The sequence below is a fragment of the Malaclemys terrapin genome, chromosome 8 (genome assembly GCF_027887155.1).
Source record: "Malaclemys terrapin pileata isolate rMalTer1 chromosome 8, rMalTer1.hap1, whole genome shotgun sequence".
Classification (NCBI taxonomy): Eukaryota; Metazoa; Chordata; order Testudines; family Emydidae; genus Malaclemys; species Malaclemys terrapin.
Window position 1 is genome coordinate 81,718,530 of NC_071512.1, and position 13,957 is coordinate 81,732,486.

General features: G+C 40.1%; 1 protein-coding gene across 1 annotated transcript in view; it reads left to right on the forward strand.

Moving 5' to 3' along the window:
- The window catches only part of LOC128841660 (vitellogenin-2-like), a 35,716-nt gene that overhangs the window by 7,343 nt on the left and 14,416 nt on the right, over nucleotides 1-13,957 (forward strand). The window contains exons 10-23 of the mRNA XM_054036911.1: nucleotides 251-376; nucleotides 1,540-1,758; nucleotides 3,171-3,388; nucleotides 3,507-3,604; nucleotides 4,059-4,183; nucleotides 4,728-4,829; nucleotides 5,332-5,451; nucleotides 5,557-5,746; nucleotides 6,159-6,252; nucleotides 7,195-7,380; nucleotides 8,803-8,947; nucleotides 9,646-9,874; nucleotides 9,962-10,137; nucleotides 12,577-12,951. Of these exons, the coding sequence (XP_053892886.1) occupies nucleotides 251-376; nucleotides 1,540-1,758; nucleotides 3,171-3,388; nucleotides 3,507-3,604; nucleotides 4,059-4,183; nucleotides 4,728-4,829; nucleotides 5,332-5,451; nucleotides 5,557-5,746; nucleotides 6,159-6,252; nucleotides 7,195-7,380; nucleotides 8,803-8,947; nucleotides 9,646-9,874; nucleotides 9,962-10,137; nucleotides 12,577-12,951 (2,403 nt within the window). The remainder of the gene's footprint in view (nucleotides 1-250; nucleotides 377-1,539; nucleotides 1,759-3,170; nucleotides 3,389-3,506; nucleotides 3,605-4,058; nucleotides 4,184-4,727; nucleotides 4,830-5,331; nucleotides 5,452-5,556; nucleotides 5,747-6,158; nucleotides 6,253-7,194; nucleotides 7,381-8,802; nucleotides 8,948-9,645; nucleotides 9,875-9,961; nucleotides 10,138-12,576; nucleotides 12,952-13,957) is intronic.

The following is a 13,957-nucleotide window of genomic DNA, read 5'->3' on the forward strand; positions in this document are numbered from 1 at the left end:
ATGTGGACAATTTAGACCCACTCTGATCATTAATGTGTGAGAAAAATTAGTTACCGTCAGTAATATCACAGCAACTTCACATCCTGGTCATTTGTCTGAAATTGTTACAAGTCTGATTTCTTTTTACTGAAAATACCTGGGAAAATCCAAGATAGTTTCTGGTTTGTTCTAATAGGTAAGGTGAACATTCAACTAAATATGATTTTTACTGGATACCAATATTAAGATGTGCTGCTTCTTACTTCTGCAGGATCTAGTGACCAGCTTCCGAATTCAGAGAGCTCCTATGCTTCGCAAGCTTGCTTACCTGGCATATGGTTCCATGATAAACAGATATTGTTCTGTGTCATCATCTTGTCCTAATAAAATTCTTCAGGTGAGTGGGTTTTATTTCAGATTTTTTAATACCTGAAGAAATTTCAGAAACTGCCTCTAGGTTAGTTCCCACCTAGTTGAGTGTAAATCAGGACAATGGAGGTTTAAATTCCATCATTTGCAGCTGTGATCAACTGCAAAATCACAAAGAAAATTAGAAGGTGAATGGAAGCTCTTTGAAAAACCTTAACCATTCAGAATTTTGAATGCAAGTGGTGATAGTCCATAAGGAAAATGGATTCTCTAAACAAGTTGAAATTGAATTTACAATGAGTGGCAACTTGTAGGATTATAATAAGAGTACTATGGTGTATGTTCCTGTACATGCTACTGCATTGTTACCATTACTCCTCAATGCCACTATAAATGAAGCTCCAGATATATCCCAAGTCATGCTCCTAAAATGACCATCTTAAGAAGAAACTTCATGATTGTACACTGTCCCCAGGTCTTCTCTGATCATTGTCTTCAGACTATGGAGGTCTATTCCTATGTTCATAAGTACCAGAGTACTGAGATGGATGGTCTGTTGACATCAGAATGTGTTTAAACCTTGAAAACCAGCACAAAAGGGCTAAACAAAGGAAAGCCTGTACAAAAGTAATCTGTCCTTGTCATATGGGTCAATCCTACCCAATGAATCTGGGAAGCAGAAAACATTCAGATGAAGTTATGAGAATATAGGGGAACACATTTAGCAGTGCCTAATGGAGATTGCCAGGGGTGTTGGCAATACTGAATTTGGAGCCTATTTTATGGGGCTCTGGAAGTTGCAATAGAATCACTGAGAGAGTCACCCTCTCCGTGAATTCCCCCAGGACTCAGGGGCCAGGCTGGTGTGGGGAGGTGCAATTTGCAACTCCCTGGGCAGGTGAACAGGGATGAACCTGGCCCAGCTATAACGCAGGGAAAGTTACACTAGTCAGTGAGTGCTCCTTGCTGTTTTCTATATTATATATAATATATATATAATATATATTATATGTTATATATATTACTATGGTAATGAGAGCCTGGGAGTGAAATGTGCAAGGTTCAGCTCAAAGAAGAGAGCAAAGTCTTGGAGTGAAAGGCTTTTTATTCCCTGTGGGCAAGGATGGCAGTGTGTACATGCGAGATTATTATCTGAATTAACAAAGCTACACATTCTTGCTTTGTTTGCAGCCCCTCCACGACCTTGCAGCCGAGGCAATCAGCAAGAACCATGAAGATGACATGGCTTTGGCTCTGAAAGCCATTGGCAATGCAGGAGAACCAGCCAGTATCAAGCGCATCCTGAAGTTCTTGCCAATATTTTCACCTGCCGCGATGGCTTTTCCAGTTAGAATTTATATTGATGCTGTTTTGGCCTTGAGAAAAATAGCCAGGAAAGACCCTGCAAAAGTAAGTGAAACTATTGTTAAACAAACTCATCGGACATAAAGAATGCAGGATGTAATGCAGGTCAAGTCAGTGACACACTGTTTGTGAACTCAGTATGTAATATCAGATACCCAAGGCCAGATTCTCAGCATAGCTCCATTGACTTCAGTGGAGCTACACTGATTTACCCCAACTGAGAATCTGGTTTGCATTGTTTAATGTTGTACCTCCTAGACCTGTAATGCTGCTTATGTACACAATTAAAGACCGCTCCCTCTGACCTTGGTCTCATTGAAATCAAGAAGAGTTTGGCCATTGACTGCAGTGGAAATAAGTTTGAGCCCAAAATAATTTGCGACCGATACACCATATTGTGGCTATATGAGACTTTAAAATTAAGACAAGAAATGGTCTTATTTTAATTCAGAAGGAGTAAAATATTGTTAAATCATTTTAACATGGCTCATGACATGGGTTCTCAAAAATGGTTCCATTCACCAGGTTTGTTGATTGTTTTGTCTCTAGCACTGCTAGGAAATGCACTAGGGGTAGATTCCCAGCTGATGTGAAGTTGCATAGGCCCACTGACATCAATGGGCCTATCTACAGCAATTTATACAGCTAAGGATCTGCCCTTAGCTCTTCACATATATGTGGCTGGACATAAATAATAGATTAATGCATAAGCAGAAAGTTGATCAGTGTGAGGATAAATAAAAAATCAAATAAAAGTGTATAATCAGTATTACAGGCATTCCTGATTGTGTGGTTGCTGTGCACTCAAAGCTCACACTGACATCAGTGGGAATTTTAAGTAGAAAAGGACTGCGGGATCTCATTCTAAAAAGTAAAACTATAAAAATGTAATGAGGATAGGCACTTTCTTGTTTTTTAGGATTCTTTATGAGAATTATAAACTGCAGATGAAAAAGAATACTGTTTCCTATACCGTATGTTGTGATCTTTTATGAACTTAAATAATACAGGGGAGAGAGAGTGTGTGTTAATTCACTGTCTATGTGTCTGTCTGTGCCTTTATACCATGCTCATTACTGTGGTATCTAAGTGACTACAATCTATGTACGGAAGTCCCACTGATAGCAAGTAGTGTAAGCAATGGTGAATACAAATTACTTTGATCCTTCCCTAATTGCACACACTATACTCTCCCTGATGTCAGTGGGAATTAGGTCATTCTAAATTGCAAGACTGGGCATATTATTAATGGCAATTCCCCCCCACTTCTGTTCATTGTGTCCCAACAATACTTATCTTTGTGCATCAGTGCCTACGTTGCAAAGACGGCCATACTTTCAGTTTTATTCTCCCTCAATATGTGTAGGTGACTCACCAGTGCAAACTGCATTATTTTAAAGGGAGAATACACCCTAAGAAGTTATCAGGATCTGGAAATGTGTTTTTTTCCCCTCCAGGTACGGGAAATTCTTCTCCAGATCTTTGTGGACCATTCACTTGCTCCTACTGTCCGAATGATGGCTTGTGTTGTCATCTTTGAAACTAAGCCTGCTCTTCCTCTCGTAACAACTATGGCCAATGCTCTGCTAACGGAGAGCAGTTTGCAGGTCGCCAGTTTCACATATTCCCATATGAAGGTTTTGGCAATAAGCAGGATCCCACAGCTCTATAATGTGTAAGTAAAAAGAGAAGTAAACTACTACATTGTAAGTAGTGATTTCCATTACAATTTTCTAAGTATAAATGCAAAGTGAATTCAGTTATTATGGAGCATTATTATTCATTTCACTTAGATCTGCTGCTTGCAACATTGCCCTTAAACTACTGAGCCCAAGACTTGACAGGCTGAGCTATCGGTACAGCAAGGTTATTCACGTTGGTGGTTATTATCGTGAGTACCAGATATGCTGTGGAACTGCTTTGGCTAATACTATATTCTTAGAAAATTCCCATAGAAAAGCTATGAAATGCCATGAATTTTAACTGAAATCCTGCCATTGGCAGTGGGATTTGTCCATTCCTGGAGTAGGAAAAAGTAAATTGCAGATGTCTCAGGATCTATGGAGAATGCTATGGATCTCTAGACTTCAGCTATGGACTGAGGTATTTGTGTAGAGACCCAATATTCCTCAGACCTGCCGCCTCACCTCCCAGAATGGACATGATTCCAAATTCTCCCCTCAGAGAGACTTTGTATATGAAGATTGGGCAACCCATAGAAATCAATGCTGACAGACTCATTTACATGATTACACACATATGGTGACTATACCTTATGTGCACAAGATATCATTGGACACCATAGTGAAAACCAAATCTCTGCTGTATTTTGATTTCTACTATAGCGGAATATAGAGCTGGCGCAATTGGAAGAGTTTATCTCATGAACAGTCCAAGCAGTATGTTGCCATCTGCGATAATTATGAAACTGAGAGGTTACTATGCGAATACCGCAACTGATTTTGTCGAGGTAAATATTACATTTAGAACAACAATCAGACCTATACAAATATTTCTCATGGAAGCCTTCTGGATGGACTGCAGCATTTCACCACAGCCCTGAATAGGGGCTGGTGCAGAGGGAAGGAGTCTGATTGCAATTGTCCTTGGCCCTCTTGGCCTATAGACTCTGATGAGAGAGGCTATGAAAGCATTCAGTATGGAATAAAATGTAACAAAAGTAAAGGAAATCTCAGAAGGCTCACTGAATATCTGTCTGTAAACCTGAACCATAACTGCCTATCATATATATGTGTAAAGGTTATACTAGGGATTTCCTGCTACTCGTTGAGCCAGATCCATTACTAGATACACAGATGTAATTTTATTGACTTTAATGGAGTCACGACTGCTCGTGACAGTGGTTAAATCTGGTGCTCCATATTTTCTCTCTCCATCATTAATAGTTTTCTCATGGCTTTCACCTAGTAAAGACTAATTTTTGATACTCCTTCACTCTCTCTGTTTTAACTGTGTCATAGTCTGGTCTGCCTGATTTTATTTGTTTTGCATAGGTGGCTCTCCAATCACAAGGCCTAACAGAGCTCGTCAGGAAACAGAACATCCCCTTTGCTGAATATGACACATACAAAAAATTGAAGGTGCTTGGGAAGACGGTATGTGTATTCTTTCTTCACATCTGTTTGAAATATATTACAAACTGGTACTGCATTTCTTACCCAGCCAAAACTCCCACGGAAGTGTCAGTGAATGAGGAGTACATGAGTAAGCCCCAAATGACATATCTAGCCATACACTGCAAGCTCTTTGGGATAGGCACCATCTTTTTGCTGTATATGTGTCAGTGCCTAGCACAAGGGTGCCTTGATCCTAATTGGGGCCAGTACAGATGATGTTGATGGTAATAATTAATACAAAAATTAAAGTGCATGTTAAAATACAATATATCAATTTTCTTTTAAAAAATGATTGCTGTATATGATTTTTTTCTTTATGATGTAGTCCACTGTTTACCACCGTCTTTACCCAGGTGCTACATGGGCAAATTCACAGTGAGGTCAATGGTAGTTTTGCCTGAATAAGCCTAGTAACATCCTCAGGATTTGACCCAGTATTTGTTAATACAGTCCTATATATTAAGCAACATTTTTTCTCTAGCTTCTGGGATGGAAGGAACTGCCTCCTGAAAACCCACTCATATCAGCCTATGTAAAAGTATTTGGCCATGAGCTCGCCTTTGCTGATGTCAACAAGGAGCTCATTCAACAGACAGTGAAGGTATTGATTGCTCCTATTTTTCTGTTTTGTCTGAGGGGCTTCACAGTTTCCTCCCTGCCCTTCTGCTCCCTCCACTTAACCTTCTGGATCTTTGTCCCTTTGTAGGCTCTGACTGAATCATCAGATAGGCACATGTTAGTGAAGAACGTGATCAATCAAATCCAAAGAGGCATTGCAGGACAATGGACACTGGCAATATTGGCAGGAGAAGTTCGGCACATTGTCCCTACCTGTGTTGGCCTGCCACTAGAACTCAGTTTATATAGTACTGGTCTGATACATGCTGCAGCCAACGGTGAGTTTTGAAAAGCATCATTTAATGTTTTCACCTCAACACATAGGAATTTCAGAGTTCTAATTCCTGGTCTAACATTAAATCCCTCTGTAGTCTTGGCATATCGCCTACCTTCTTTGTCTCAGGTTCCCGATTTCTAATATGGAGGTAGTAATACATCATTACATCATACGTGGTGTGAGAATTAATTAGCTGAATATAAATGCTGCTCTTGAATACAGGTGTGTAACTCCTGATTCATTTTAGTGGGCACTACAAGGGCAAAACTGGGCCCTTCTTAATTCTGTAAAGTGTTTTGAAGATGAAATGGCGCTACCTAAGTGCTAATTATTATTATTTTAGCAAAACTGTCAATTTGGAACTCTTAATTTATTGTTTTGCCTTTGCTATAATTCTTTTCTATCTCTTACAGTTGGTGTAAATATGTCCCCCTCTTTATCTGGCAGTTTTAAACCTTTGCAGTTCTTTGATGCCAATGTGCAACTTCATGCTGATATCAACCCAAGGTGAGGGAAACTAGGATATATATGTATATAAATATGATGGTATGGTATAATTTTTTTGGCAGGGATTTGGGATAGCTGAATTATTCACGAGGGTGAAGCCATGTGTAAGTTATATAGGTCAATCCAAATAGGTGCTGTTAGATCTTTTATTCCATACTACATCATGTTCTATACTTGCCACATACATTACAGAGCATTAAAAAAAATATCCTGGAATTATGGTTTTTTGTGCCTACACTGCTGGGTGACTTAGTCATCATTAATCCAGTTGTACAGGCCTCAGAGAGAACCATATAAGTATCTCTAAACAAGACATAAAATAGCTTTTCTATGCCTAAAAAATGTCATGTTATCCCAGACCTTGCAGTGCTATCAGTGTGTGCTGGATCCAAATTGGGATTCTACCACTTCCCATAAAGCTTCTATTTCTGCCCCTTCAGGGATGAGTGATATCAGATGTAAAGTCATGACATTTTACATAGAAAAAAAGCTGCTATTGGTGCAGCACTAAATATGGTCATCCTGGGCCTCAGGCTAGTGTAATTTTTTTTTGCAGGGGAGGGGAGAAGAAATATTTTTGTAGCTAGTTGATTTTTTAAAAATAGCAGCTGTTTGAAAGAGCTCAGGGTTTTCTAATATTAGAATAAGAACTGGGGTGATGGATTAGAAGTGAAGAGGGCAGGTGAGGAGGTCTAACAGTCCATGTTAAATTCATTTATCACATGACTCTGCAATTCGTCACATGGATCTCACCTCCACATATGTGGTATATCTCTTTGTCTGTCAATAGATTGATTGACATTTTTCCTCTTATAGCAGCAAACTCTGATTTCCAAAAAAGATATTTATATACAGTGAATTCTACATTTCAAAGTGTGCTTTCTAAGTATATATTTATCAATGTATATGGTTATGCATGTTTGTATTTTCCCTCTCTTTCAGCATATACACGCATACAGTGGCAATGATGGGAATCAATACACAGTACTTTCAGAGTGGTCTTGAATTTCATGCCAAGTTCCATGCCAACATCCCAATGAAATTTTATGCCAAAATAAACATGAAAGATAAAAGTTTGAAGTTTGAAATAACTCCGTGCCACCAGGAAACTGAGCTAGTGACTGCAAGGTACAGCAGTTATATTTACTTTATTTACTTTCAAATAGGGTGACCAGATGTCCCGATTTTATAGGACCAGTGCCGATATTTGGGGCTTTTTTTAATATGGGCTCCTATTATGCCTCACCCCCGTCCTGATTTTTCACACTTGCTATCTGGTCACCCTAGTTTTAACTCTTCTGTACAACTGATGGTGAATTACCTATTATAAAATGTTAAAGACACGGCTTTTTGCTAAGACTTTGCTGTAGTAGGATAGTTATAGAATGCTAAATATTTTCTTTTGTTCACCATGTTCAGGATGTATTTTTTTGTATTTCACTTTACTGGCAATTTCAGTCCTCTGTCATTTAATGGCCCTCATCCTGAAGTCCTGACTCAGGCAATGAAGCCATTGAGGATTTTGCCTAAGTAAGGACTACAGAATCAGGCCCAGTGCACTTCTAGTGGTTAAATACAAGTTAACTCGTAGAGTAATTGCCATTAGTGCACTTCTAAATGCCCCTGCCTTTATAATCCTTTGTTTGGCTCATACAGAGCTGAACTACTCTAACATTTTATTTAGTTAATAATTGTTATGCGCTCATGCTGTTAGCATCTAGAAATATGAAACTGATTAAATGGGACTGTCCACATTAAGCAACATACTGTATCGACTCTAATTAACCATAAATAGCCCACTGCAGAACCATTGTTCATAACATGATGTGTCTTGAACTGTACTCAGCAGGGCAGTAAATTTAAGTTCTGGAGGGCCACTTGAGAGAAGGAGTTCCATAAGTGGGACCTAGACTGAAAGTGCTCTACCTCCAATCCTCAAGTCATCACAGCTACAGAATGTCCTCAAAACACATCAGTTCATCTCAGCAGTTTTGGTGGGACTTAGGGAGAGAGACAATCTCTAAAAGAGCCAGATCCAAATCATGTAGGGCTTTGCAGGATAGAACCAACACCTGATTTCAACCAGACACAGATGGGGAGCCGGGGCAGTACATGGAGAACAGTTGTAGTTTGCATTTCACTAAGTAGATGAAGGGCAGCATCAATGACAGCTCCATTTAGAATGTATTGCAGTTGTCCAATCTGGACATGACAAAGGCAGTATCTGTGGCAAGGAGAGGTCATAGATTACCTTTATTATCCACAGATAAAACAAAGTACTCTGAGCCACTATGGTTACATGGGAATCCAACAGTAACAGAGAGCCCCCAACAACCTCAAGGTTGTGAATGTCTTTTGAAAGGGATGAGTAGACTCCACCAACAAACAGAGCAGTCAAAACCCTTGTTATTTCTTCAGATTGCTTTCTTCTGCCAACTAGCATCACCTCTATCTCTTCTGGATTAAAAATAGCAGGCCTGTGAAAAATCAGAATAAAGTATATTATCGATAGAGCCATTTACAAGTAGTGTATTGTGCCTATCCCCACAGGACTAAAGTTTATGCTATTTCAAGAAATGTGGAAGAGATAACTTCAGCAAAGAGATCTTCAGTTCTACCAGAAGAAGCTGTATCGGCTGTCTCTGAGCAACGTTTTAAATCACCAGAAAGGACTTCAATAAATGGTGTCATGACGGTAATTAACACTCCTGTATTTCTATATTATAGATAGATGGATAGATAATGGATGGATGGATAGATAATGGATAGGTTGATAGATGGATGGATAGTTAATGGATAGATAGATGGATGGATAGATAATGAATAGATGGATGAACAGACAGATAGATAAATAATGAATCTGATTTTCAGAAGTGCTGAGCTCCCATAACTCCTGTTGAAATCAATGGGACTTAGGTGTTCAGACCATTTAAAATCAGTTTTCATATACATTGCTGCCGTAGAATGTAATGGGCCAAGTGATGGAATTTTTACTCTTGGTCTGCTCATTCCTCTCATTTCTGTGCAGAGTAGATCCTAAGTGTGCAGATCTGACACACTGTAGGAGGGATCATCCATATCCCTGGGGCTCTCTTCCTCTTCCCAGTACCCCATAGAGAGGCTTCCCTGGGACATCAGATCCACGTGGAAGGTGTAGGCCTCAGGCAGGATGGAGAGGGCAGGGAGCAGGATGTGCATTTTGCTTCCCAAGCCCTGTGGGAATCAGTGCAAATGGTAACAGAGCCCCAGGCTCTGCTTTGCTAAGTGCCCTTCATGCTGGGAATCCCCTTTAAGAGTGGGCCAGCTGCTGCTTGGGAGTCCTGCACCAGTTTTGAGTCACTTTTGCTTCCCCTCCAATTCCCCTTAAACCTGCCATGTTTCTGTTTAATGCAGCAAAGAACAGCTTCTGACGGGATGTCCGAGAAATATTCCTATGGCCCAGAAGAGGAATTTCACCACAGAGCTGGAGGAAGATCTTATGCGCGAGTCTTTTGTAGCAAATTTCATAGTTTGGGTTGCCAAACCTGCCTTAATCTGCAATTACGAGATGCTGCTTTCTTAAAAGATACATTTCTATACAGATTGGTTGGAGAGCATGAAATCAAATTAGTTTTGAAACCAGGTATCGCATTCTGCACAAAAATTTCCATTTATCCACATCAGTACAACTAAAGCAGTATATCCCTTAATGCGTGTGCCTGGTGTTTAGTCCGTACAGATGCTGCTATTGACAAAATACAGCTGGAGATTCAGGCAGGATCCAGAGCAGCTTTCAGAATAATCCAGCTGGTAACCCCAGTGTCAGAGGAAGATGATGATTCAACTCCAGATGACGTGGTTCAAACAAAACTGAAGAAGATCCTAGGAATTGAAAGTATATTTAAGGTAATTGACTTGGTTTGAAATGAAAGATAATTGAACAACAACAACAAATCCCAAAACAAAATAAATGGTCCTACAAAATTAGAGGGAAAGCTGCAGAAAAAAACAGAGTTTGATTTAGTTAGAACTGTAAATATTTTCTAAAGAGTAAGAAAAGTATATGCTGCAGGGACAGTGTCAGGTAGTTTAGGCTTGTTAAACTAAAAAGGAAGGAAATAAGAGTTAAAAGCCTAATTAAATCAGACCTATTATCTTATTATTACATTTCAAATAAAGAAGTTGTTTGTTGTTTGTTTCGGTTTTCACCGAGGTTGGTTGTGATTTGATGTCTAATGTAGTGAATGCCAGTGAAAATGAGGTAGGATCAGAAGGTTAAAATAGGGAAAAAACAAGTTAAAAATTGCTTGGACAAAATAGATGTCTTTAAGTCACCAGGGCCTGATGAAATGCATCCTAGAATACTCAAGGAGCTGACTGAGGAGATATCTGAGCCATTAACGATTATCTTTGAGAAGTCATGGAAGATGGGAGAGATTCCAGAAGCCTGGAAAAGGGCAAATATAGTGCCCATCTATAAAAAGGGAAATAAGGACAACCTGGGGAATTACAGACTAGTCAGCTTAACTTCTGTACCTGAAAAGATAATGGAGCAAATAATTAAGCAATCAATTTGCAAAAGGATAATAAGGTGAAAAGTAACAGTCAGCATGGATTTGTCAAAAACAAATTGTGTCAAACCAACCTGATAGCTTTCTTTGACAGGGTAACAAGCCTTGTGGATGGGGGGAAGTGGTAGATGTGGTATATCTTGACTTTAGTAAAGTTTTTGATACTGTCTCACATGACCTTCTCATAAACAAACTATGGAAATGCAACCTAGATTGAACTACTATAAGGTGGGTGCAAAACTGGTTGGAAAATTGTTCCCAGTGAGTAGTTATCAGTGGTTCACAGTCAGGCTGGAAGCGCATATTGAGTGGGGTCTCGCAGGGATCAGTTCTGGGTCTGGTTCTGTTCAATATCTTCATCAATTATTTAAATAATGACATAGAGAGTACACTTATAAAGTTTGCAGACAATACCAAGCTGGGCAGGAGAATAGGATTAAAATTCAAAATGATCTGGACAAACTGGAGAAATGGTCTGAAGTAAATAGGATGAAATTCAATAAGGACAAATGCAAAGTACTTCACTTAGGAAAGAACAATCAGTTGCATACATATAAAATGGGAAATGACTGCCTAGGAAAGAGTACTGCGGAAGGGGATCTGGGGGTCATAGTGGATCACAAGCTAAATATGAGTCAACAGTGTAACGCTGTTGCAAAAAAAGTGAACATCATTCTGGGATGTATTAGCAGGAGTGTTGTAAGCAAGACATGAGATGTAATTCTTCTGCTCTACTCCACTCTGATTAGGCTTCAACTGGAGTATTGTATCCAGTTCTGGGCACCACATTTCAGGAAGGATGTGGACAAATTGGAGAGCATCCAGAGGAGAGCCACAAAAATGATTAAAGGTCTAGAAAACATGATCTATGAGGGAAGATTGAGAAAAATGGGTTTGTTTAGTCTGGAAAAGAGAAGACTTAGGGGGGGGACATGATAACAGTTTTCAAGTACGTAAAAGGTTGTTACAAGGAGGAGGACGAAAAATTGTTTTTCTTAACATCTGAGGATAGGACAAGAAGCAATGGGCTTAAATTGCAGTAAGGGAGATTTAGGTTGGACATTAGGAAAAACTTCCTCACTGTGAGGGTGGTTAAGCACTGGACTAAATTGGCGAGGGAGGTTGTGGAATCTCCATCATTGAAAATTTTTAAGAGCAGGTTAGACAAACTCCTGTCAGGGATGGTCTAGATAATTAATCCTGCCATGAATGCAGGGGACTGGACTAGATGATCCCTCGAGGTCCCTTTCAGTTCTATGATTCTATATGAAACCTTCCCTCTCAGTGTTTACAATTCAAACATTGCAGCATTGTGCTAGTATATGATGAGATACAGAATGTGAAATTGACTAGACCCCGAAGGGAGCTGTGCTACAAAGGAGGATGGGAACCAAGGGAGCAGTGTGGAGATCTTGGGCCTCCAGAAAGATTCTCCTGTGTCCTGCGGATATCCTGCATCTGAAAAGCTAGGTTTATGGGGCAAAGTGCCCTGTTCGTCAAGAGGCAGGGCTAACCCTGCCAAATGATTTGGAGGAAGAATCACGAAATCTCCTGTACCTTAGATGAATTGTTTCCAACATAGGGAAATAGGAGGCCTGAATGTTTTCCTCATAACACATAATATATAATTCCCAAAGCAATGAAGCTATTATTCCTGGTAAGTCAAGAACATGCAAGTGGCTTTAAATTCAATAACATTGCACTGACTATGATAGGAAAATGATTCTCGCTAACTGATATAATTCTTCGAAGTAACATTTGATTGGACTTGCAGGCTGCAAACAGAAGTGCACATCAGCATCTTAAGAAGCAGGCCGCCAAGAAAGATACAGCCAAAATTGCAGAAATTAGCACAGATCCAGCTGCTAAGTATCAATCCAGCTCATCCTCATCATCATCCTCATCATCATCTTCCTCCTCCTCCTCCTCCTCTTCTGTTGGTGACAAATACAGGAATACAGACACGAAAGACAAAACATGGCAAGCTAGACAAAGGGAAGGAAGCAGCAGCAGTAGTAGTCGTGGCAGCAGCAGAAGCTGCAGTAGCAGTGAAGAGGATCATGCTGCAAACAAAGAACTGCAGGGGAAAAGTGACAAACCAGTGAGGAGCTGTAGCAGCAGCAGTGACAGCGAGTATTCCAAACAGCAGGTAACTCATTCAGACTCTTTTAGGTCTGTATGAATTATATTTCTGGTAATAATTATGTTACTTTATGCACGTTGTTATAAATCAAGAAATTATGCATTATGATATAGGGACCAATTCTGCCCCGTCACAGGAGTAACGTCATTGACTTGAATGAGAGTTACACTCACATAACTGAGGGCAGAATTAGACCCAGAGAGTCTAGTGGCACTAGTACAATTTACTCTTACTTCCCTGTTTGTACAATGGCGGAAACTAGAAGCATATGGAGCACTGGGCAAAGTAATAAAAATATATTGTACAAATTAGAGGATTGGGCCAAAAGAAATCTGATGAGGTTCAACGAGCACAAGTGCAGAGTCCTGCACTTAGGACGGAAGAATCCCATGCACTGCTACAGAGTATGGACCGAGTTGCTAGGCAGCAGTTCTGCAGAAAAGGACCTAGGGGTTACAGTGGACGAGAAGCTGGATATGAGTCAACAGTGTGTCCTTGTTGCCAAGAAGGCTAACGGCATTTTGGGCTGTATAAGTAGGAGCACTGCCAGCAGATCGAGGGACATGATCATTCCACTCTATTCAGCATTGGTGAGGCCTCATCTGGAGTACTGTGTCCAGTTTTGGGCCCCACACTACAAGAAGGATGTGGAAAAATTGGAAGGAGTCCAGCGGAGGGCAACAAAAATGATTAGGGGGCTGGAGCACATGACTTATGAGGAGAGGTGAGGGAACTGGGATTGTTTAGTCTGCAGAAGAGAAGAATGAGGGGGGATTTGATAGTTGCTTTCAACTACCTGAGAGGGGGTTCCAAAGAGGATGGATCTAGACTATTCTCAGTGATAGCAGATGACAGAACAAGGACTAATGGTCTCAAGTTGCAGTGGGGGAGGTTTAGTTTGGATATTAGGAAAAACTTTTTCACTAGGAGGGTGGCGAAGCACTGGAATGGATTACCTAGGGAGGTGGTGGAATCTCTTTCCTTAGAGGTTTCTAAGGTCAGGCTTGACAAA